Here is a 23,526-nt window from a genome sequence, read left to right as displayed (position 1 = left end):
CTTGTATCTGTGATCTCATTCTTTTGGTCACTACCCAGAGCTCATGACCATAGATGAGGGTAGGAACGCAGAAAGCTTCACCTTCCAGCTCAGCTCCCTCTTCGCCATGACAGAATGGTACAGCGTCCAGAATACTGCCAACGCTGCACCGATCCGTCCATCTCCCACTCCATTCTTCCATCAGTTATGAACAAAACCCCGAGGTACTTAAACTCCTCCGCTTGGGGCAGCAACTCATCCCCCACCAGGAAAGGACAATCCACCCTTTTCCTGTCGAGAACCACGGCCTCAGACTTGGATCCTCATCCCGGCAGCCTCACGCTCAGCTGCAAACCGCCCCAGCTTGTCCAATTGGCAAATAAAGGATTTGTCATTTTAAATGTCATGTAAAGGCATTTTTTGCCGCCAGATGGCGAACTAGATACATCAGATTGTCATACGTCGCACTAAGTGGGAAATCTGAGTAACAGCGTTCACGCGAGGCTCGTACTGGTGTACCCAGAGCACTGTTTGTTAACCCTTGGGGATGTTGTAAGCTATAACCTGACTACCGAAAAACCACCATGAGTGTAATCTGCTCAGTGTAAAGACGGAGCGAGCTGCGTCCTTACACGCAGTAAACACGTATATAACGACGAAGTTGCCATCTACGATCAACTAGTACTACAGCGACGGCAAAATCGCTCCCCCCGGAAAGTTTCCCCGATGCTCTGTTTCTAATTCAGTTCACTGTTTTGCATCGTAGTCTGTTTTAAAATTAAGGAAAAACTCTTCTCTTATCTGTGCCGGAATCAAGATTTTTGCATTTACACCAGGCGTTGAAGCTGGGAAAAAAAACAATGGCAGCTCCCCGGTGTATTTATATGGACCTCTGTAAGAGGACGGGCATCTGAGCCACGGCAGTCCCTGGGCACCGACCCCCTGCACGCATCATCCGCCGGGGGGCGCTGTCGGCTAGCGTCCACATTTTCTCTCCGTGCGCCCCGGCAATCCCACCCCGTTACTCCCAACACTCTCTCTCTTCCACGCCCGGCCTGGGTCCGATCCGATCTGGTGGTGGATTGGGGCCGAGGGGACACAGTTAGTGTTGGGGGGCAGGCGAGGTGTTCAGGGGCGCTTTTTCGTGCTGCGCGGTTCTTCCTTCCCTTCGCCTTAGACAACCGCCTTTCCTCACCGAGCATTTCTGTGTATTTTATCCGGACGGGCTTGCATGCAGCTAAGGGCCGGTCTGCTGGTTTCACTTTCCCGGTGATGCGTGGGGTCGCTCCCGCTCCTACTCGTCTGTCCCCCGGAGCCACTGCCGGGGTTTGATCCCATTCATATATGGGCTGTTCGTCCTTCTGCTGGAACAATGGGATCTCCAGATTTCCTCGGTGTTCTGTGAAGGGAAATTTTAAACAATTTTTTAAAAATTAAATTAAAAAAAAAAAAAACTTGAAGCACACCTACGACCGGCGAAAACGCCTCGGCGTTAAACGTGGCATCTGCAGTACGGTATATAATCGCATATCAATCCGGTGTTTTTTCCGCACCATCTCCCCTCCCCCGATGTGTGAGCACTTTCTGCCGGATCTGTAGGTAACCGGACCTGGACATCTCTGCAGGCAACTCGGCGAGCAAAGTTAGAAAAGCTGACGGAGGGACTCATCATGTCCACCCCGACGAGATTCAAGAAGGATAAAGAGATCATCGCGGAATACGAGAGCCAAGTGAAAGGTAGGATTTAACTTTGTGTGTAACTAAGTATTAAGTACGTGTAACTTCTCCTGGGAAGCGTTTGCTCTCCATGCATGCCAGATGGTGGCTGTGCTTCGGGGAATTTGCAGCTCGACATGTTTCGATATGTTTGATTTCCAGTTTTTCGGACGGTGCTGCTTTTGAGGATTTCCCTGCTTTCCTGCGCCTTTCAGTAATGTGAATTTCTAGAAAATTAACGTTTTTAACGGAACAATAGTCGAATTCAGGGAGTTTCTATGTATGATGTTGCATTATACACAACTTACGCATTGTATTTTTCCCGAAATGTTACTTTCCCGTAAACTGTTGATTGTATGGATGAGTGTGAGTTTCTTTTCGTTTTCTTTATTGATTCTCACGCATCGGGGTCCTCGACGTTCCGCGGTTGGTTTTTATCACTCTGGGGAAGTTTTATCCAACATGCGTTTTTTTCCCCCAGCCGAAAAGTCTTGCAGCAAAAACTTAACAAGACGTTTCTGCTAATTGGTTTTTAATGAATGTGTTTTTGGATATTTTACGTTATCCAGTTGTCAGGGATTTAAACCTGCTCACTGTCACCAGCCGTACAATCTAACAGTGTTTAAATAAGTGCATAACGTGAATGTTCCGGTTCTAGTAAGGATCGAGTGGGACATCATTTGCCTTCAGAAGACCTTAAGTTATTTTGAATGTTGTGTAGAAGAATATTGGATTCTTCTTCTTGAGGTTGTTCTCCTTGGTCCTTCAGTGATGAGAGGTGGAGGTGGTGTACGCTTTACACTGGGAATAAAGGTTTATTTGTGATGCTGTGTGGTGCCTGGTCAGGTGATAGACGGCATTTGACTGGTGCCCATGTCATTATCATCGTGTAAGATTGGAACGGCATAAGGGAGCAGTTGTTCGTAGCACAAGGTGCACCTGGTCCTGTGAAATGGCCTCATATTCCTGGGCTGATATACAATCATGGAAAGTAATCACTGGACTTAATGAATCCCACAAGATGACTACACCAACGGATGTGGCAAGTGGAAGGCATCCTTTGGCGTTTTCCAAACATACATTTCTCCTTTGGATGGGATATGGGTGAACGATGCCTCTTTATATCATGTTGCTTTTTTTCGTATTACTTGGGGTTTTAGGTTCACTGAGAGAAATGCCAGTGTTGTGAAGCTCAAAACATGCAGTTTCTCATGAGATTGTGTCACTGAGATACTGATAGTAATTTTGGGCCACTTTTGTGCTGTTTACAAATGGCCATGCTGTGTCTGTATAACTCTTTTGAAGATCTTTGACTTGGGATGACTGTTGCTCTTTAATGAGAGTTTGTCCATGTTTGTCTCATGCTGTCATGCTTTTTGAGGGTGTTCCCCTTCAGACATTAACTTTGCAGTCTTTAGTTGCCCAAACACCTGCATGCCAGGCCTCTGTTGCCCCTTCGGCCTCTAATAGCTGCCTCTTATTGCTTTGAAAGCACACATATCAAAGTGCTGTTCGACCTCTTTTGCAGCTGAAACGTTGCCAATTACAAATCCATCTACAAAGATGAGTCATATTAGGTTTAAAATTCTAATGTGACTCATCTTTGTAGATGGATTTGTTATTGTGACTTACTTGCTTTGAAGTTGGTATTTTGTATTTTGTCCTTCCTCTGTTTGTTGGCCTTCTCTTGTGGGGGGGTTCTACAGAAGTGTACTTTCCTAAACCGGTTTTCATTAATGCGCATGTATTATATGTAAAATACAGGCTGAGATGTGGCGCTGTAGGTATTTCTTGCCATTACCCGCGAGGCACGGCTAATCCTCAGTAATTTTAATGTCACACAATAGCTTCACCCCAGTGTCTCCACTCATTAAATCCTGCTGTTGAGATGGTCTTTGTTGAGCCACATTAAATCCCCGTCTCTGTCGTTCTGACCCCTCACCAGTGACCCCTTCGCTGCTGTTTCTCTAATTGCCGTGTCTTTTCCCCTCATTAACAGACTATCTTCAGCGAACTTCTCGGTAATGCTGGCCGAACTTTCGGGGGAGGGGTATACGAGCCCCCCCCCCAATCCCTCCCCCCCGGCCGCTGGTCATACCCTCTCCGTCATTGGCTTCTTCCGACTGAGCTGCAGTCTTTCAGTCTTAACATGAAGACGTGGTTGTCAAGCGTTGGTAACCATGGGGACTTTGCTCTGTGCTCAGATTCTTGCCCCTAGGGCCGTTTGTGGATTATATGACATCTCCTATACACCTCCCTGTTGCTGACCCGTCAACTTTCAGAGCGGTAGTGAGGGAGATTGAGGTTGACTCTTTGTTTTAGGAACATGCTTGAAGACTAACTCATGATTTCCCGGGAATGCGTTACTCCGTCCACTGCGATGACTCGCCTCGATCGTCTTGCTCCCTGATAGCCGTGTCATGCCCTGGTGTTTATGATTCACAGGAAATGCTGCTATTTTTGGTCACGCTGCAACACGAGCTGTATGTTTGGCAACGAGCAGGTCGATACCGCTGAAATTTGCCACAGCTCCGGCAGTTATGCATTCATTTATATTTGCCTGCCTTGCCAGTGAGATATTCGGTCGTCTCCGTCAGCCTCCTGCAGTTTGAGCCACTGCCCTGATTCAGGCTTCCGGCTTTACGCGATGAATGCTCAGAATTAGAAGGTGTCTTTTTTTAAAACGAACAAAAGAGTAAACAAACAGATGTCCACCCCGCCCCTTTACGCGTACCTTGGCTTTTGTTTTCCCATTGTCTTCTGTTTCTCTTCCCTGAATCTCCATTGTATCTGATTGAATAGGTTCTGGTCTTTCTCCCGGTGTCTGTCGCCATCATTGAGTGACTGAAGCTTCAGTTCATTTCGATGCCGGCTGGCGGTTTCCGTCTGGCGTGGTGTCACCTGGACTTTGCCGTTTCAGGTAGTTGCAGCCCGATTCTCCTCCTTACCTTTTTTTCAAACGCGCAGTTCCGAAACGACTCACTCTTTGTGCTCTTGACAATAACAGGAAGTGCCATTCGTCTCCGCCAAAGTGACTGTAACCGTAAATGCTTTCATGTGCGAATAGTGTGACTGTGTGATGGTGAGGTTGTGAATGAATGAACGAATTTCTTATTCTGGTTTTTTTGAGGTAACTTCAGAATCATAATACTTTCCATATATTACAAATCCAACCACATACAAATAAAATCCAGCGATAGCGGGGAAGCAGAAAGGTATCGGCTTCAGCCTAAGCTTGCTTATGTTTGCACTGTATTTTAAACCCAAATTACAATTTAATCCTAGTACAATAGTCAAAATACAGAACAAATACTAATGCAAAGCAAAGTGCAAAACCTAACTACAAATAGAACCCACTTGCCAGTCTCACACAAAACTCATATTTGATGCTCAACTTTATCTAAATCCCTTTCTGAAATTGTGCAACTTTAGTCATTTTTAGACCAGTTCAACCTTGTCATTTTTAAACCATCTTCAAAATCTTTCCTAACCTCTAACTGAAATGCATCTACCTTTTACTGCTGTTGGTATATAGATGCTGCACCGTTGGTATCAGCGTAATTAAAGCGTAAATAAAGTCTGATGGTGAGAGACCAGTCATTGGATTTGTGCCCTAAAACCTAGTATTTTGGAAAGGAAACACACTAGCTGAATAACACGGTGTTTGCCTTGAATGGTATATCCATGTAAATCACACGCGTGTAAGTTTGTAAGCTGTGTATGTGCCATTACTGGGGAGGAACAGCATCAGTTTCACTCGCTGTCGCCCCCTGCAGGGCATCCTTGTGGCTTGCAAGGGCTACTGTTAGCAGTGTTTGCAGTGAAAGTTCCGTTAGCACTCTGAAAACTATGCACCGCGCGTAGCCCTTTTACCCCCTGTCCTTTTCAACGGCTCTCTGCCCTAGTCGTGACCTCGACTGGCACCCAGGGGCTCTGTCTCTGGTGTGTCGAGTGGCATCTGGTAGGTTCCTCTGAAGTGTGTGCCAGTCTTTGGGGCTGGGGAGGTTGGGGGGGGGGGGGGGTGCTGTATTTGTAAAGGCTGTCAGATTGTGACTGTTAAAACAGATGAAGCTTGTTCGAAGAGTGGTGCTTGAATCCTTTAAATGAAAAGGCATCGGGACTGACAACAGGGGTATGTCTCCTATCCTCTGTCTCCATCTGTCTCCTCCTGGTCCCTCTTTATTCTCTATCTTCTGTCTCCATTTTGTGCTTCTGTCTTTATCTTGTCTCTTCCCTGCTTCACTGTCTTTATCTTGTCTCCTCCCTGCTTCACTGTCTTTATCTTGTCTTCACCTTGCTTCTCCATCTTATGATGGCCATACACTGAAAATAACATCCGGGCAAAATGAAATCGAACACATTGGCACAAACAATCTGTGGTATACTACACCACTGCCACCATCGCTCTATATGACCTAGAGGGCGCAGAATGTTTTCGATGCAGCAGACCCACATACAGAGTGCAAATAAATGTATTGTGGTGAGTTGTTTTAATAAAGGAGATGACAGCTCTTTGAAAATCGAAGTTGCACTTTTTATTAACAGCCGCTATCGGTTTGATGCTAACAGCGGCACAGACATGCACAGTTACGCGCCAACGAAACGCACCCGTTCCACGGCAAACATTACACTGTTAGGACGTTGGCTATAAAATACAGGAATCCACATAACTGACAATATTTAACGTGAGGCGCAAAGCATGCCGGTAGGGCTGCACGATATATCGTTTCAGCATCGTCATCGCGACGTACGCACTTGCAATAGTCACATCGCAGGATGTGCGATGTTAAGTAACGCAAATTAAATTAAATTAAACGGCGTGGACAACGCTTTTGGTGTTGAACTAACAAATGTCACACTGTTCTTATTCTTAAACAATCAACAAAAGTCTGTCTAATATAATTTAGATCAATTTAAAGGTTTTTGGATACGGAGCCGACACGCAGCTTTGCACCGGCAGCTAACAAACATGTCGATCACAGAACGAACCACCAAGCACAAACATTCTAACCATTTAACCCAGCATTATTTTGTCACTCATGTTAACTATCATATGCGATAAGCTTTCATAGTTTAATGCTCATGCTCTGTTTAGTACTGATTAAGTTATTACCATTATATTTGGGCTAAATCAGATCAATCTTTCTAGAATGATTAATTATATCAATACAGCAGCGGTCACTAACAGGTGGACTGCGCCGGACCCGGACCCAGAAGCTGTCCCATACGGACCTGGACCGATAGCCCTTTGTCTGTGCTAATGTGCCATTAGTGTTAATAACAGCAGCAAAGCGACCAAAAAGCCATAATGTTCCTAACAGAGTGACTGCTTAATGACAGCAGCGAAGCGAACACACGCAACCAAAAATCCGTAATGTTCCTAAGAGAGTGGCTGGTCTGTCCTGAAATCATATAGCTGAAAAGTTTTCAAATACAGTATGTATTATATAACATGTTGGATAAATAGACATAGTTTACTGGTGATTTCATGTTCGTGGAAGTTTCCGCTTTTTAACATATGTATAAAGTAATATTATCTGTTATATATAGATCAACTGAGGTGAAACACAAATTGTATGTTTTCAGCATCTGGCACGCCACTCATCATTTCAGACTTGCGCAGGAAATCTTACGGCAAATCTATATTATTCCATTATGAACCTAAAATGAGCTACGTCAAAAGTGTGTTTACATGGTTAAATACAAAAGCATACTATTTACAAGGTAAGAACTGTTACATGTGTGTGCAGATATCTTGAATTGAATTGCACTGAATTCATTTGATTTGACAGTCAGGTACTGATCACATGCAATGTTGATCCAACTGATATGCTACTTAAATATACATCACACTAAATAGTTAGACATTATGATCTTCCGGACCTTTGCTTCAAGAAATGTTCTCTAACTGGACCTCTTTAAATTTTAGTTGAATACCCCTGCAATAGAGCTATTGAACTAATTAGAATTTTTAAAATCCCAATATCGCAATATATATCGCAGAAAGAATAAATATTGCAATGTGATTTATTCCGAATATCGTGCAGCCCTACATGCCGGTAATCGCAAAATTATTCCTGCTGACCAATCCTGCGGTGTCTCATTTATGTCAGCCAATCATGGACAGTGGGCGGGACCAGAACAAGTGGAAAAAGTTAGCCTCAGGGACCCTGCACAGGAGGTGCACCCAAAACAGTGATAACTGAGGTGATTACGGCTCAAACGGCGTCATATTGCTCAATTGACGACATCACTTCCATGGCTGAGACGCAGCCATGTTGCTTGCCCCAGTAGGATGACATCGAGACGGATCTCGGTATGTCGTTCAGCTAACCTGCCGCTCTTCTCAGGTTGACATACCGTCGAGTGTCTCACCGCCACCAAGTGAGAATATGTCAGGACGTTTACATGCACACTAAGAAAATCAAATTATTGTTAGTCCGACTAAAACCAAACTTTTAAAGTACGTGTAAACATGTTAGTCCGACTGAAATTGCACTAAATCGAATATCTCGAAGTTGGACTAAGACACCCAGATAATATGATTGGGAGTCGATTTTACTCCTGCATGCATACGTTCAATCGGACTCAAACTGGCCTAGGTGCTCTGTGCATACTCCACAGTTTCCCCCTCTGGGCTTTGACCCAGAAGTAAGAGAAGAAGTCGGTACACAGAAGAAGCTTTGAGCATAGCAGAGGCTGTACAGCACGTACGAAATGTACAACACTGTAAAGCTGTCCAATGCACCACTCAACTAAAGGGCACTTTTCCACTACATCAGGTACCGTACTTTTGGTACTTAAAGAAGGTACTAAAAATACGGTACTTCAAGGTGCTGGATTTCTGTTGGTGTAAAAACTTGCATCGAATGATATCACAACGCAAGACAGGGTATTTTGTACTGAATTTGAAAAATGGCTTTAGTAGTACTGGACAACATTCAGTATTAATACTAACATCGCGTCTTGTGCACATTCAATTCTTACATCACTATACAGCTAAATTAAGATCAGTCTTTTTCTTCTAGTATATATTTAAAAATCAGTTTAAAGTTTGCCTCTGCTGCTTTTGCATGAGCGCTGCATGCGTTCTTCGAGAGTCATAATCATTTTCATCCTTGTTTAAATCAGTTCTTGACGGGTTCGTGAAAAATTTGTTGAACTCCTTTTTGTTTCATAAATACCCCAATATTTTTTACTACAAAATCACATTGCAGTATTTGAAAAAATCGCAATACTGTGCTGGCACAGTATATTATATACTTTTATTTCCATCCTGATCTTGTTGTATGATCAAAATTAAAGCTTGTCAATTCATTTATTATTCATTTATTTTGCATCCATTATTATTCATTTATTTTTTTATGTCTGTGGCGTAATAAGTCTACCGGAAAAAGCCCAATACTACCAGGCTGAAAGGAGCCAGATCGCCCCCTATTGGAGCGGAGTCAAACATACTTCATGCAATAATTTGATTCCCCTCTCATGCATGTAAACTGGGACAAGGACAGTAGTCCGATTTTAAATGGTGTAGTCAAGCTATAACCATAACTCAACTTAGCTGTGCATGTAAACTTACTGTGTGTCTTTGGAACTTCAATCTTTGGTCAAGGTTTGACATGACACACTTCATTGGTGGTCCGGTCTGTTTTTAATGGTTATAGGTTTTTAAAAAAAAAATATTTTAAATATGTCTGAGTCTTTGTGGTGTTCCTTTGGACTCCTTAAAATGTACTTTTGGGTCATTTCTTCATACTTTTACTCGTCACTAATTTGTTACTCATCCCCAATATCACAATAAACTCCTGTCATGTTAATCTCCGGGGACATTTATTCGTTAACGTTTTTTTTTTTTTTCTTTTCCGTAATTCATGCCGAGTCCCTTGCCAAGTATGAGACAAGAGTGGCCCCCTCCCCTCAGGCCCGGGGGACCTCCGGGTGACAAGCTGAGGTTCCTGTCCCCTCCCTTCCGCCACAGTGCTGGAATGTCTAAGTCTCCTTTCAGTTTTCGAGAAGGTGTGAGTCCTGCAGCCTGGGCTGCACCTGCCCAGGTCAGACCTCTGCTGCTCCTGAGTGGATAATATCCAGCTCTTAGAGCTACTGAGGCCTCCCGTAAGCCGATACGGAGTAAATCACGCCAGCGACGTCCCGGACAGGATGGCCTCCCCGTGTTATGGGAGTTGTCAGAGCGTGTCGCCTCGGGGAACGAGCCTCATTCTGTCTCTTCATTCCAGGAGGGACACACGATAGGGCCGGCCCCCCAATTCTGGAGGCAGGGGGGGGCACAGGGGGGTCCGTGTTGCCTGATGAATCCAGAGACACGCCGTTGTGGGGGATTGTGGCTATCTGGGAATTCTGCACCATTTGGGCCGGAGGTTTTTTAACCTTTTTTTACGTGCGCTATATAGAGGCCACATTAACGTCTCGTAGAAACTCGAGCCGCACGCACTGACCGCGAGACATTAAGATTAAGACGCTCATGAGGATTAAGATCAACTCCAGGGGGGGGGGGGGCTGTAGTAGTCATGACCAGCCCAGGTGTTCGGTCCAAATTAAAGGCTGGAAATCTGAGCCCCGCTTTGCATGCGCTCCGGTGCAGACGCCCGTCGGTTGTTTTTAACCTAAATGATTGCGCTGATGAACTCTAAGCGCACACTGTCGCAGGCCAATAAACACGGAGCCTGAGCAGCAAAAGAAACTTCATAACAGATCTACACAGGGTCTTGAATGTTGTGTCTTAATGTCTGTAACTTGGTGCCAACTTGAGTCACCTGGGTTGGGTTTGATGTTGGAATCCTCATGCCCGGTGCCCAGCCACTCGCTCTGCGTCTGCTCTAGTGTTCATTCACCTACCATCTGCCTTGACATGTTTGGACAGCCATGTGGCGGGGGGGCTGACCTCTGCTCACCCCCCCCCCCCCCTCCCAAGTGCTGTGAAGTCAGCAGTTATTGACAGGACCATCTGTGGCTGGCTGTTTAATAAACTAAGCCAGGCAGATTCTACCCGCCTTTCACCCCCTGTTGGGCCTTTTATACAGCCCGCAAAAGCCATTAATACAAAAAAGAGGGTATGGTAAAGGTTGGGGGGGGGGTCTCTTATTTTGGCCCTGTCTTAAGGCGAAAGGGCACCAAGTGAAAGATGGCGGGAACACCCTCCGTGGTGCCCGTAACGACACCCAGATAGTTTGTTTGTCGTTCTTCTCTGTCACTTAGGCAGTGATCTGTGCGTGAGTGTGAAAGCGGAAAGTGACTGTGGTCCGGCCCGGCCTGGACCGCCATGGGTCTGTCCGGCCGCAGATCTGGGCGCTCGCATACAAGCGGCGGTCGGGAGCTGGGATGGGCTTGGCGGGTTGGCGCTGGGAGTGAGGCAGCGTTAATGGAATCGGACTTCGTGGCAGCTGGGATGTGCAGCACCGGGAAGGGAGATGGAGAGGTCAGGGCAGATGGGAGAGGTTCACTCAGGCAGGAGGGCCGCCCAGCGTCACATGACCTTAAACGCTTGGGGTTGACTTTAGGCAGAAAGCAGTTTCAGTTGCAGGAACTAATTACTGGAATCCGATATGATTCTCCAGCTCCAATCTGCACCGTTTCAGCTGACTTATCTGCGGAGGCTAAACTGTTTACCCAGGTTGGAGGTGACCAGTATAAACATCCCTGAAAATGTTTCCTGTGTTTGATTTATTCAGTTAATTAATCAGAGTGACATCTCCTGCTTTGACTTCCTTTTGGTGACCAAAAGGATCGATCCGCGAGTCACTGGATCTTTCCCAGACCCCGGGCCCTGGCACTGGGCCTCGGGCTCTTACCTTTGACCTCTCTCCTTTCATCTCCAGCTTTGCTCATCCCCATTTGTTGGACTGCGTTTTTTTTTTTTTCTTCCCGACTTATGAGGAGACACTGGAAAAGGGCTCAGATGCTGTTATTCTTCTGTGTGCTTAGATCAAACAGTGCCAGAGTGGATTGTGGGTCTTCGGACACTGACCCCAGCTGAAAGCTGATTGGCCTCTGGACTGCCCCTTCCCCTGTCACTCATCGATTCAAAACGTATCATTGGTTAATGATAAAGTTGGCCCCTCTATATGAATTATGATGACCTAACAGAATATTGCCCATGTTATTGTAACCATACAGATTGAATCAGCGCTCGTGCTGAAAAATGGGCTTTATTAAAGGGGCTATTTCTGTTTTCTGATACTTCCGGTCGCTGAGGTTGAATTTCCTGTTGGCTGGTTGGCTAACTCATAGCTTTGAAAACTGTTTTGTTTGGTAAAGTTTAAGCTTGGTAAGATTTTTAAAAAGCCGTGTTTTATTACTGCCGCACATCCGTAACTCCGTGGCTTATCGGGTTTGGTATGAAATAGTCTGAGGTGGTTTGTGTGCCGTTTGCTGGAGGAAAGTAAGTAAATTTGCGCTAGTGGTGTTCGGGGGGGGTGGTCTTGTCAATCATAAAGGATTTCGCTTCAGCTCTCTTCCCGCCTCGATCTGTTTCCTCAGAGAATCATTCCCGGTTCCTTCCAGGAAAAAGCCGTTTTACATTTAAATGGAGACGAGGCACTGGAGCGGGTCGGCGGTTCTGCTGTCTCTCTGGAGATGTTTACCGGTCCCGGTGATATAGCTCTGGAAACGTTCCCCCCGGAATACCAATCACCCCTCATCCGGTTGTACATCACATGGTGGCTTGTGTTATTCTGTAGAATCTGTCCGCCTTTTTTTTGGGGGGGGGGTGGGGGGAGGCTTTTTGGGTTCCGTGCTCCTTTTTCATGTCGCTTCCCACTTAAAAGGTCCCAGGCCTGCTAGTTCTGGCCCCTGAGGCTGTTCCTTCCAGATCCGACCCTGGTCCACCAAGCTGCCCCCCCCTCCCCAGCTCAGTTGGCATCGCTCCCAGTCTCTCTCCCCCCCCCCCCGCAACTCTAATTAATGCAATTCAAACAATCGCATGGCTGCCCGCACAGGCGGCCCGAGAGCTTTTCAGTCTCTGCTGGTGAGCCGAACCTCGTTCCCCCCCACTTGCAGAATGGATGGCCACTTTTCCCCAAAGCAGACTGGCGCCTCTCTCTCCCATCCAGCTTCCTGTTCGAACCCGGCATCCCTTGTGTTTCTCTGTCGACCGCCATCTACTGCTTGGGGTCAAGTATTGCATATGATCAGCCGGCGATCTCACGCCCACTCATTCCGCTTTGACCTCGTCAACCCTGAGTACCGGGTATTGGGCTGAACCAGGCTGCACGTCACCGGCTGACCAGAGGGGGCGCTGTGGCATGACCCCGGTGAGGCTCCAGAGGCCTGATTGATGGAGGCTGTGGCTCAGCCTTTAATTACAGATAAATTACCGCTGGTTTCGCTGCACCGCGGCCCGACTTGGACGTTGTTGGAGCGCTGGCCCTTTCATTTTTTGCGGTTTGGGTTTTTTTCCCCTCTGTGTAGCGGACGGCCTCACTTTTCTGCACACAATAAAGGGTCTGTTTTGGGGGGGTGGGGGTCACGGGCGGGGGGCAGGAATATGCTTCCTGTCACGGGTCTGTGGCAGGTCTCAGGACGGAGAAGGCCCAGATATGAATCTGTGTGCCATATTCCTGCTTATTGTGTCGCCAGCTGTCCCTTGGGGGCGGGGGGCGGGGAGGGGGGGTCACATTTCTGCTGTTCACAGCTTCCTGGAGAATTTGTTTTTCTCATTTGTGCAGAAACAAACTTCAGGCCGCAGTCGGTTAATACGCAGATCGTATTCGAGTCGCCGTCCCTCTGTCCGGTACGAGGTCGCTTCAGACCTTAATGGCATTCTGCAGGTGGGCTGGCAAGGCACTGGCCCCATCTGAAAGTTGATTGGCCCCCTTCCCTGTCACTCACTAATTCAAAACATATCACTGGCTAATAATTCATACAGTGGGGTCAAACTTATGGCCCCTCTTATGCCCCCCACCCAAAAGTCCTCTCCATGGCTCAAATTCAGCACTTTAGGGGTGCTGGCCCCATCGTTTGAGTGCCCCCCCCCCCCCCCAGGGCTGACAGCTGTGGCTGTGGTCGCGAGCCGATGAATAATGCATGACGTGGAGTGTCGAGCTGAGCGAGGTCGGCTGAGCAAGGTGGAAAAGCCCAACGGCGAAGATCCCAATCTCTGCTTTCATTGTCTAAGCCCCCCCCCTCCACCCCCCAATGATGCTCTCATCCACACAGCCTGACATCATAACAGGAGCCCTACCATAGGTGGAGACCCAGTGCCAGATAGAGCACATCCATCCTCGTCACCTTCCCTCGCCCCCCGCTCGCGGTTTGCTGGGGTGGGGTAGGGGGCTCGATCTGCATTTTTAATTTTCTTTTCAATGCAGGTGTGAGCTCAGTGGTGGGGTCCTGTAACGGACATCCCCCCCAGGAGCTCTGGGCTGAAATTGCAGCCTGCGGACAGGCGGGAACACTCCCTGCTAAGTGGCCTCTTAATGCTTTGCCCGTAGTCTTCCTCGGGAGATCACAGGGTGGGCTGTCACAGTGCCCCTTCACCTCTAATAGCTGTAACCTCAGCAATAACCCAAGGGGGTGTCATTCATAGGTTTAAGTTATGCTGTAATGCAAGTCCTTAACAAGCCACAAACCTAACATCAGCAATATCAATGCATCTCCTAATCGCCTTGGAAAGCACTTTATTATTTTATTTTATTTGTTTACCATGGATGAGACTGGAAGGCAGAGCTGACTTTTACAGCAGAGGATTTGGGGTCGGCCGCAATCGCAGCTCGGCGTGATGGACCGTCGTTACCTGAATGAAACTGGTTACTCTGCTCTGGATGTGATTCAGCTGCCAAGCCGTTCCTGCACCTCATAATTCAAGAGTGAAAAGCACATAGAGCCTGCAGAGCCGAGCAATTTTACTTTATTTTTTCCACAATTCTCTTACACAAAATGAAAGTCATCGGGTGAGGTGAGGGGCACCCCGGATCAGCGGGAATCCCAGCAGCCAATCCGGACACAGCTAGGGCCCCCTCATGGGTACCACAGACACCATCTCCACCATCTCCATGGAAACTGCATCCTGGATGTAGATTCATTCATTTTCCTGGACATTCTTCTTGTACCCCACCGGGGGAGGGAGGGTTCCTTCACACCAGTAGCAATTCCGACCCTTGGCTGGTGCACAGTAAGGCGGTCATCGTCATGGGGGTTCTGCCCCCCCAGGTCTGATGTGGTATCCCACGCTGCCCCCCATCGCTGGCTGTGTAAGTAACCCATGCTTGTCCATTCCGTCTTCATAAACCCACCAATCGGCGACTGTTCCAAAAATGACGACTATGGTCAGATGACTTCAGGAAATCGTTTTCATTGGCCATAAAGGCCGCTGCTGTTTCCCATTATCATTTATAGCACCACACTTATTATGATGCATTAATCAATACTGTAGATTGGAGCAATCCTTGCATAAAGAATTTTACCTCCTGGGGTGTTTGATCATGTTATTTAGGGAATGGAAATGTATCTGCCGTCCAGCCTCAGGGACGAACTGGTAGCTGTGGTCTCGAGCTGTCGCCCAGCCCGTCCCTGGCCTCGGTTGGCCTCTTCCTGCCATTTATATTTCAGTCCCAGTGTCGTTTCATGACCAGCTTGGACTCCCTGTGCCGGTGGAGTCAGTCTGCTGAGGTTGTTGTTGTTGTTCTTCTTCTTCTTCTTATGGGGCCCTGCAGCGTTTTATCGTGCCTTTCCGCCCGTGACGCTCAGATACGGACTGCTGAGGATGCTAAGCAGACCTCCCTTCGCCTGCTTGGACTCTTCCTCAGTGTCTCCCCAGGTCGTCGCCCGCATGACACACGGGGTTAAGCTGGACCTCAAGTGCTGCTCACCTTCTGAAACCTTCTACTGCTGGACATGGAGATCCCAGACCTGATACTTTATTTCAATGCTTGTATTCACTGCTCCTGTTCTGTTTACATTTCACTTTTCTAGGCCTCCTATGGGATCCTTATTCATCGGTACAAATTCACAACTTAATTCGTGTCTATGGAATATTATGCAATATCATGAGTTAGATTTACTCATAATGATTTAATTAATCTTGTGTGTGCATAACTTATAAACAGGGTATTAATATTGCAAGCAGTGAGCACCTACGCACATTAAAAATAAACTCAAAAGAGCATTTGCATGAATTTAAGAATCATTAGCTTTTAAAATTGTAGCATTTAATAATGTGGTGAATTTCATAAAATGTTATCAAGTCATGTCACTCCAAACACCAAAATGAGGCATCCAGTCACAGCTCGTATTTTCCGGAATTGTCTGAAGGACAGTGGTGATGGGACAGTGGTCCTGGGCTGTGAATGGGACCATCTTGACTTTCAGACAGCATTTTTTCCCCGCAAAGCGTCGAGTCTTTCTGGGCGGGAGGTGTGTGGCTCTTTGTGTACCAGCCGCCGTTCTGCCCTGGATGTGCGGGGGTTAAAGCAGCCCTCCTCACTGCAGTCTCCATATCTGTGAGGTGCTTGGTTGCTATGGTAACCTGGCTGTTCTACATCATTAGAAAGGTACTTTCTTTTTTTTTTTTTTGAAGGGGTGTGTCTGCATGTCTATGCAGTTCTTTATGATTGCCACCATTGACAGTTTAATCTTTAGTGTCTTAAGAGAATCAGATACAGAAAGATCTATCATTGTGACATTTTTTAAATACTTGATAAGTCCTTCCGGAGTATTCAGGAGTGCGCCCCCTATGGGTGGCATCCCTGGGTGGGCAACGCTGATGGGATGCTTGGGGTGGCATTTTCCGGATGCCCTGTTGCTGGTGTTGACAGCTGGGACAGCTCAGTTAGAACGGCGGAGCTTTCTTTGCGACGGGTGCGGAGAGCGGAGTGTTTACGACGTGCCTTCACCTCCCCTACTTCTGACGGCCGTACCATGTGAGGAATGTGCTGGGATTGGCCGTGTTGTGGGAGCCAGGCCGCGGGCAGCTTGGACCGCTCGCCCTCTCAGGAAATGACGGCTAAATGCAGGCATTTAGATGATTTTATTTAGTCACTCAAAGGCTCCTTTTCTGACTCTGATTCAGGCCGGGACCAAATTAGAATCGGGAGAATGTCGATCTAAGCACATTGTCATGCCAACGTGGACATTTATTCAATATCCCTCAGAAAAAGCCCCCTAATATATGCGAGAGTGAATGAACTGCATATTATTGACTTAAGAAAAGACAAATCCTTCACCGCAGCTGAAACATTTAGTACGACCCATCCATTCTTCCTCATAAACAGACATGTTGGTAACAGTAGCTAATGCTAACTAATTTTCGGTATGCAGCCCGGTTTATTGGTGTTATTCCCTATAAACGGCAAAGGATTTGGGATTAATATATGAACTGTGCTGTGTTGGTGTGGTCTCTTCCCTGGCCACTTCTGCTGAAAACCTTTAGATGTAACTTGACGTGAAGCCTTTTAGCCTATCCCTCTGCACGCATCCTAGAAACATTACACCGGGCTAATCTCTCTCAGCTCTTCATTCTGCTAAGTGGATATCGAGTGCAAAAGCTGTCGGGGCCGAAGTTTCTGACAGACCAGGACCGTATCTCTGCCCTGCTGCTCACTACTTCCAGTTTAATATATTTGCGTCACTGTAGGGCAGTGGTAGCTCCTATCTGACCTGAGATCAGGTGTGGTTCCTCAGAGACCAGGTAGAAGACTTGCTGGATACCGGCACTGCAGGGTCAGGGTTGCCTGCCCCTGCTGCACAGTCTGTTGTTGGATGCTGGGTGACCTAATTAAGAGTTTAAGGATTGACTGCAAAGGATCTGTTGACATTTTATGCTCAGTTGTGCCGGTTGGATAAAAGACATTCGTTCTGAGATCTTTGCCAGCTTACCCTGTGCTTAGAAACCTACTTTTGTGGCAGGTCCTTCACGCACAATCCTCTCTGGGAAGCCCTGGCAGTGGCTGCTCAGTCTTCTGACTGGGTGCAAACATATCTTTCCACTGGAGAGAGATGCCCCCACACAACTGCACCCCCCTTCAGGGCTGAGCTGGTCGGCCTTGTGGTGAAAGGCGATGTACGACATCTATAGCTTTAGTTATAATACATTCAGTTGAGGTTTGACTTGTCCTAGTCAAGGGTTAGGGTGAACCTGGAGTTTATTCCAAGATGTACAGGGTACGCCATGGATAGGAGGCTAATCCATTGATGGCCACACACTCATATGCTCCATCGGTGTTTGCAGATGCCAGTCTACTTAAATTTCTTGTCTTTGAGCGGTAAGTAGAGGAAGCTGGAGTACCCAGACATTTCATCATGTCCACATGCTACACGAGGAGAATCTAGTGCTCTATCCTCCGTGCCATCATGAGGTAAACATTTCAGGGACATTTTGGTCTGAATTTATTTCAGGGCTTATTCTTCATACGAGGTATCGTTTGAGACATTGTGTCTCATTCCTGAATCACAAGATGATTCAGATTTTCCGTTTTTTCAGATCCGGCAAGGTTTGTGTGTGACCTGCCAGAGGAGATATGCATTTTAAAGGGAATTTTAAGTCTGTCACCCTGTCACTTTTCAGGAAGACGCAGGAAGTCTGTAGGTGAAACACCACTAGGGTCGGATCTAGAAGTGGGCAGTGGTGGGCGATGCCCACCCAAATTTCTGCTCTGCCCACTACTGAAAAAAACTCAGACCTCAGACCGCTGCCTAACTGCCCTGCACACAACCTAACTCTATATGTGACTCACCCTAACTGCACTGCACACAGCCTAACTGTGTATGTGACTCACCCTAACTGCACTGCACACGGCCTGACTGTGTATGTGACTCGGTCTAACTGCACTGCACACGGCCTAACTGTGTGTGTGACTCACCCTAACTGCACTGCACACAGCCTAACTCTGTGTGTGACTCGGCCTAACTGCAGTGCACACGGCCTAACTGTATGTGACTCACTCTAACTGCAGTGCACACGGCCTAACTGTGTATGTGACTCACCCTAACTGCACTGCACACAGCCTAACTGGGACTTAGCGGGTTTGTTGTGGGAAGTGAGTCTCTCCCAGTGTGTGACTCCCTTTCACAAAAGAAACCTGTTAATGTATCAGGTAAAAAATAACCCGAGATAAGTAAATTTTCATTTCCACTCAGTCTTCCTCAAAGTAAAGTAACGGGTGTCGTATAACTGATATCCCAACGTACCAATGTAGTGAAGAAAGGGAAAAAGTCCCCCCCCCCCCCATCGTTCTCGAACACGGTAACCTGTTACGGTTTCGCATTCACACTGGAGCCGTATCAGAAAGTTACTGCTAATGCTACTAGGTCGCCGGAGGGTTTATTAATCGGTAGACTTTACCGTTTTGCTTCATTACCACGCAGTACCATAACGGTGAAACAGCCACATATAAGCGGGTTCCAATGTGTGTGACAGGGCATGAGAGATGTCGTCACCCCCCCACCTAACTAAATTACCTACCTCGTCTGATTTTCTCTTCTTTGGAAAACACCTTCGTTAGCTCATCGTATTAGAGCTTTATAAGTGCATCTCCTGAATGACAGCGTAATTTTGCTTGTTAGCTTGTTAGCTGGCTGAATTTCGTAATGCGTGCACCGGTGTTGGGGGTGGGAACGGGGCTTCCCAGGCGAGTCACCAAGGTGCTGGGTCACATGATTGGTTGGATAAATTGTTTGTTTGCCGTAGTGGCAAAGATTTTAACATGGTGGGCTGCCATGGAGAGAGATTACCAGAGGAAACACTGTGTTATTAAAGCAGGAGATGCAACCATGTGCTAACTGTGTGTGTGTGTGTGTGTGTGGACACTCTGTATAACAACATAAGAAATTTAGAAATGAGGAGGCCGTTCAGCCCATCATGCTCGTTTTAGGGAGCATGTAAACACTGTATTTATGTATGTGTGTCAGTATGTATATTACCTGTACACACTCGGGAGAAATGGTCTTAACGACAAATCATGGGTCAGAAAATAAGCAAGAACTAAACCAAAAAAATAAAACTGCACTTCTGAGACCCGTGTCACTGGTTGCTCGTCACTGGTTGCTCGTCACTGCTCCTTGCTCGGGGAACTGCTGGGGGAGAATGACAAAAACGGGGAAATTCACTGACAACGTCGTCTTGTATGCAAAGATAAAATCATGCAAAGATTGAAATGTCTGATGTAAAATTCAAACCAACACATGTCTGGGTGTTAAATTCTCTTAAATATATTCTGGCTGTTTGCTAAGGAAAGCATTAAAAGCATAGAAACAGACACACACACACACACACACACACACACAAAATTCTGTATGTATGGATGACAGGCAACTCGGCGCAGGAGAGTAGACACTCTTGCTCTGCCTTGCCTGTCTTCGTGTGTAGATACTCTGTGGTCCATCCTATATTTCCTAACATCCTACAGTGACGTTCTATTCAGTGACATTCTATCATTCTATTCATATCCTTAGACTGGAAATGTCTCCAGTGAAGAACCTCACATGATCCCTCAGTCTGCCTTGGACAGTATCTCTCCTGCCCTGAGTATCTGCTCGTGGTTCTGACCCTGTCTAGCCCTGTGTCTTGGCGAATGCTCTCGTCTGCATGACAGCTCTGTGCCGTTGACCCCACCCCCTGTCGCGTGTGCTGTGCCATCTTCTCCTCACCGGGGTAGAATGACGCCAAGCGGCCTGCTGTCGCTGAGGCCAAGCTTCACCCTGTGGTTGGCCTTCTCTGGCTCTCACGTCAGAGACCTTGGTTAGGATAACCGGCCCTTGAAAATGACTGTCGTGAATTTCTAGCCTTTGTTTAAAAGCTTAGGCGACTGCGTGACACTGCCTTTGACAAACACTGGTGCGGCTTTATGTTAAGTACGTGAGCGGAGTTTTGAGACAACAGTTATTCATGTAGTGATGCAATTTGATCTCTCTGCTTCACTGTTCCGAATGCGGACTTGATATATAGGGCTCTGAGGGAAGGACCATTCAAAGGAAAAGCCTTTACGAAATTAAAAATGTTATTGGGTGGTGTGCTGGCTCTGTAGGGGTGTGTCTGTACGTATGGAGTTTGCCAGTTTCAGTGTTGCGTGGTAAGTTAGGCATTTAGCCTGATTAGCGTCTCTGAATAGAAGTTGGATGCATGTTTGGACATTATTGAATGACCTTTCTCCCTTCAAGTTTGGTTGTCCTCTGTAATGCTGCATAGAGAAGATGGAGCCACATTTACTGTATGTCACAGATATTTTTATGTGTTGCTGGTGAATTTCACCCAAATGAAAAATGCTGGTAGGTATGGCCCAGGCCGGCCTTGGCAGAAGATGAGATATGGATCATTAACAAGCCAGTGTTTGTTAATGGGCATCTGCAGATCTTCAAACATGATTAAAAAAAGGAAAATGATGAGGCTGGATCTGAAAAACCACAGGGAGGGAGGTTTGTGACTGACTATGAATGTTCTTGTAGGAAAGATCTAGTCAAGTTCTGTCTTGGAACTGGAGGACGAGATTACAGAATGATTTGTAGCCATCTTGGTCATTGAGGCTTGGGACTTAAAAAGGGATTAGAGATTAGAAGTAGACCACCTGGAGAAAGAGGTTTGTGGGTATCTGTGGTCTTTTGTTGGGACCTGTGGACACCATGCTGTCAGGAACAAAGTGGTTGCAGTTAAACTCTGAGGCTTTGTCCTGTAATGTCTTCTCCACAGACCCGTACCCCACCATATGGTGGAATGGATCTACAGGACGACAGCTGTGGGGTTTTCCTGCAGCTCAGACATTTTGAATCATGATGAAAGTCCTGCTCACACTTGAAACCAGGTCTCTGCCAGCAAGATGCCTGAGGGCCTGGTCATTCTGCCATAAACTCCTGTAGAACTCTGCCTTTGCTCCTTGGGTTTCTGCCTTTGCTCCTTGGCCTACAGGTGCTTCCATTCTTCCTCCCCCGGTTTTAAGCAGATCACAGGGGGCTTTGATGTGGGCTCCGCTCACCCCCTGCACGCAGATGTTTACCATGTGAATGACCTCGCAGGCCTTGGTATGTCCTCTGTAATCAGAGGGTCACATGACGCAGATCAGGGAGCGAGCTGGAGGTACCAGACGAGCCGAAACTTCTGTCGAGATGATAATTACACAGGCCGTGTACATCAAGGAGGCCAGAACAGAGTGGAAGGCATGTTGTGTAAATCAAATGATAATTGAACGTTAAAGAAAAACCCACTTTGGAATCTAAATTTAATGTGTTATGTGACAGATCTTCACAGTTCAGTAGCAGGCAGGCAGTTTTAATCATGGTTGACTTTCAGGCAGGCCCTTTTATGGAGGAATGTTGACATAAAATTTGATACTTTAGGCCTGTCCGAGCGCCTTTGATCAGTGACAGACCGCAGTTCATATGAAACCATCTCAGGTACTCCGTGTGACCTGGAAAACCTCAGCGCTAAGTGTAGAGTCTTACCCCTGAGGTTTTTTTTAATACAAACCCAAATATCTGTCCTGGAATTGTTTCAGGATTGTGACAAGTGGAAGGTATTCAGCCCAAATGCTTTATTTGATTTGGTTTGACTTTAAATTTTTAAGTACTAATCTTAAGCATCAGCATAAAACAGAGTTAAAATATGCTAGGACTCGTGCCATGTTGAGAGGTCACCTCCTTGCTGCTTGGAGGAGGCCGACCGTTCAGGATCCTCTCTGAAGCTCCAGCATGCAGCTCACGTTGACTGATGAGATGATGCCATCGGATCCTACCTTTGAATAAATTAGGATAAGGAGATAAGATCATTTCATTTGGGACAGATTAATGTGAGAGTGTGTTTCAATCATCTGCTGTCCCAAGAGCACCTTAACAAGTTGTTGGCATAGATGGTATTTTTTGTTTCCCTGGCTGACTTGATTAATGATCCTAGACAACCTTGCAGCTATAACAGGATCTATTAATTTACTTGACCCTGTTCATAAATATCAGATCCTTCTGGACACGATGTCGAACCCTGTTCCCTATATTTGAGAGGGCTGGGAGACCGTGATGAGGCTCTTTTATGTTTTCTTGCTCCTGCCGTATATTTTTACATAAAAAATAAGATCCTCCTTATGGAGAAAGACCACAAGGTCTTCTATGTCTTTCTATGTCTTGGCCATCAATCACTGCTGTCTGCTCCCGCGTTGGAGGGAGAATCTCATCGTCTTCTGTATACCAGCTCTTCTCATTAATTTCCTGCCTGCTTTAACTCTTCTATGAAAAGTTGCTCCCTCCAGAATGTGAGATTTCACTAAAAGCCTCTGTTTATCAAGATCAGGGGAAGCACTTATTGCCGATGGATTAAATCGGTATTTTGGTGATTTTGGAAATGCTCTGAACAGCCCGGAACAATTGGATTAAATGATTTGAGAGAAAAAAAGAACCTTGATGTTTGAACTGCTATGGTTGTGTTACTAGGGAAATTTCAGATGATTCATGGCTGATCTTTGGAAAAGAGTTGGTCACTGAAAGCACGTGGATGGCAATATGGCTGCAGCTTGCAAGTGAGTCCTCTTCTCAAGGGCAGTAGGGGGTCATTCGTGAAGCAGAAAAGCTTAAATCATTGTCATTAAGAAATGTCTTAAGCCTTGTCAAGCTGCAGTGTCTTCACTTCTGCACTTCATTGACATTTTCTCCCTTCTGCACTGACCTCTCTGCTCGTGATCGTGTGATCAAGACCCAGCGCCCTTAATGATCTGTTCACTTACTTTGTGCTGGTGTTTCCTAAAATCTTTGGAAATTAGACGGCTGCGCGCATTGGATGATTATTTCAATGATGTCGTCTTGTTTCTGCGTTAAACTAGCTTCCTAAGGCTTGACAGGAATCCAGTCCCGATCTTCATCTTGATGGTACCTCAAAAAATAGCAAACATTTAAGCTTTAAATTGC

General features: G+C 46.5%; 1 protein-coding gene across 3 annotated transcripts in view; it reads left to right on the top strand.

Moving 5' to 3' along the window:
- The first annotated feature begins 1,031 nt into the window (after positions 1-1,031).
- The window catches only part of LOC111833288 (SLIT-ROBO Rho GTPase-activating protein 1), a 68,302-nt gene continuing 45,807 nt past the window's right edge, over positions 1,032-23,526 (top strand). The window contains exons 1-2 of one of the 3 annotated variants that reach the window (XM_023791424.2): positions 1,032-1,489; positions 1,579-1,716. In XM_023791424.2, the coding sequence (XP_023647192.1) occupies positions 1,650-1,716 (67 nt within the window). In that variant the 5' untranslated portion in view covers positions 1,032-1,489; positions 1,579-1,649. Of the gene's footprint in view, positions 1,495-1,578; positions 1,717-23,526 lie in introns of all 3 variants that reach the window. The other 2 variants (XM_023791425.2, XM_023791423.2) reach the window with 2 other exon arrangements.

The sequence above is a fragment of the Paramormyrops kingsleyae genome, chromosome 1 (assembly GCF_048594095.1).
Source record: "Paramormyrops kingsleyae isolate MSU_618 chromosome 1, PKINGS_0.4, whole genome shotgun sequence".
Lineage (NCBI taxonomy): Eukaryota > Metazoa > Chordata > Actinopteri > Osteoglossiformes > Mormyridae > Paramormyrops > Paramormyrops kingsleyae.
This window is presented reverse-complemented; position numbering and strand designations above follow the sequence as displayed.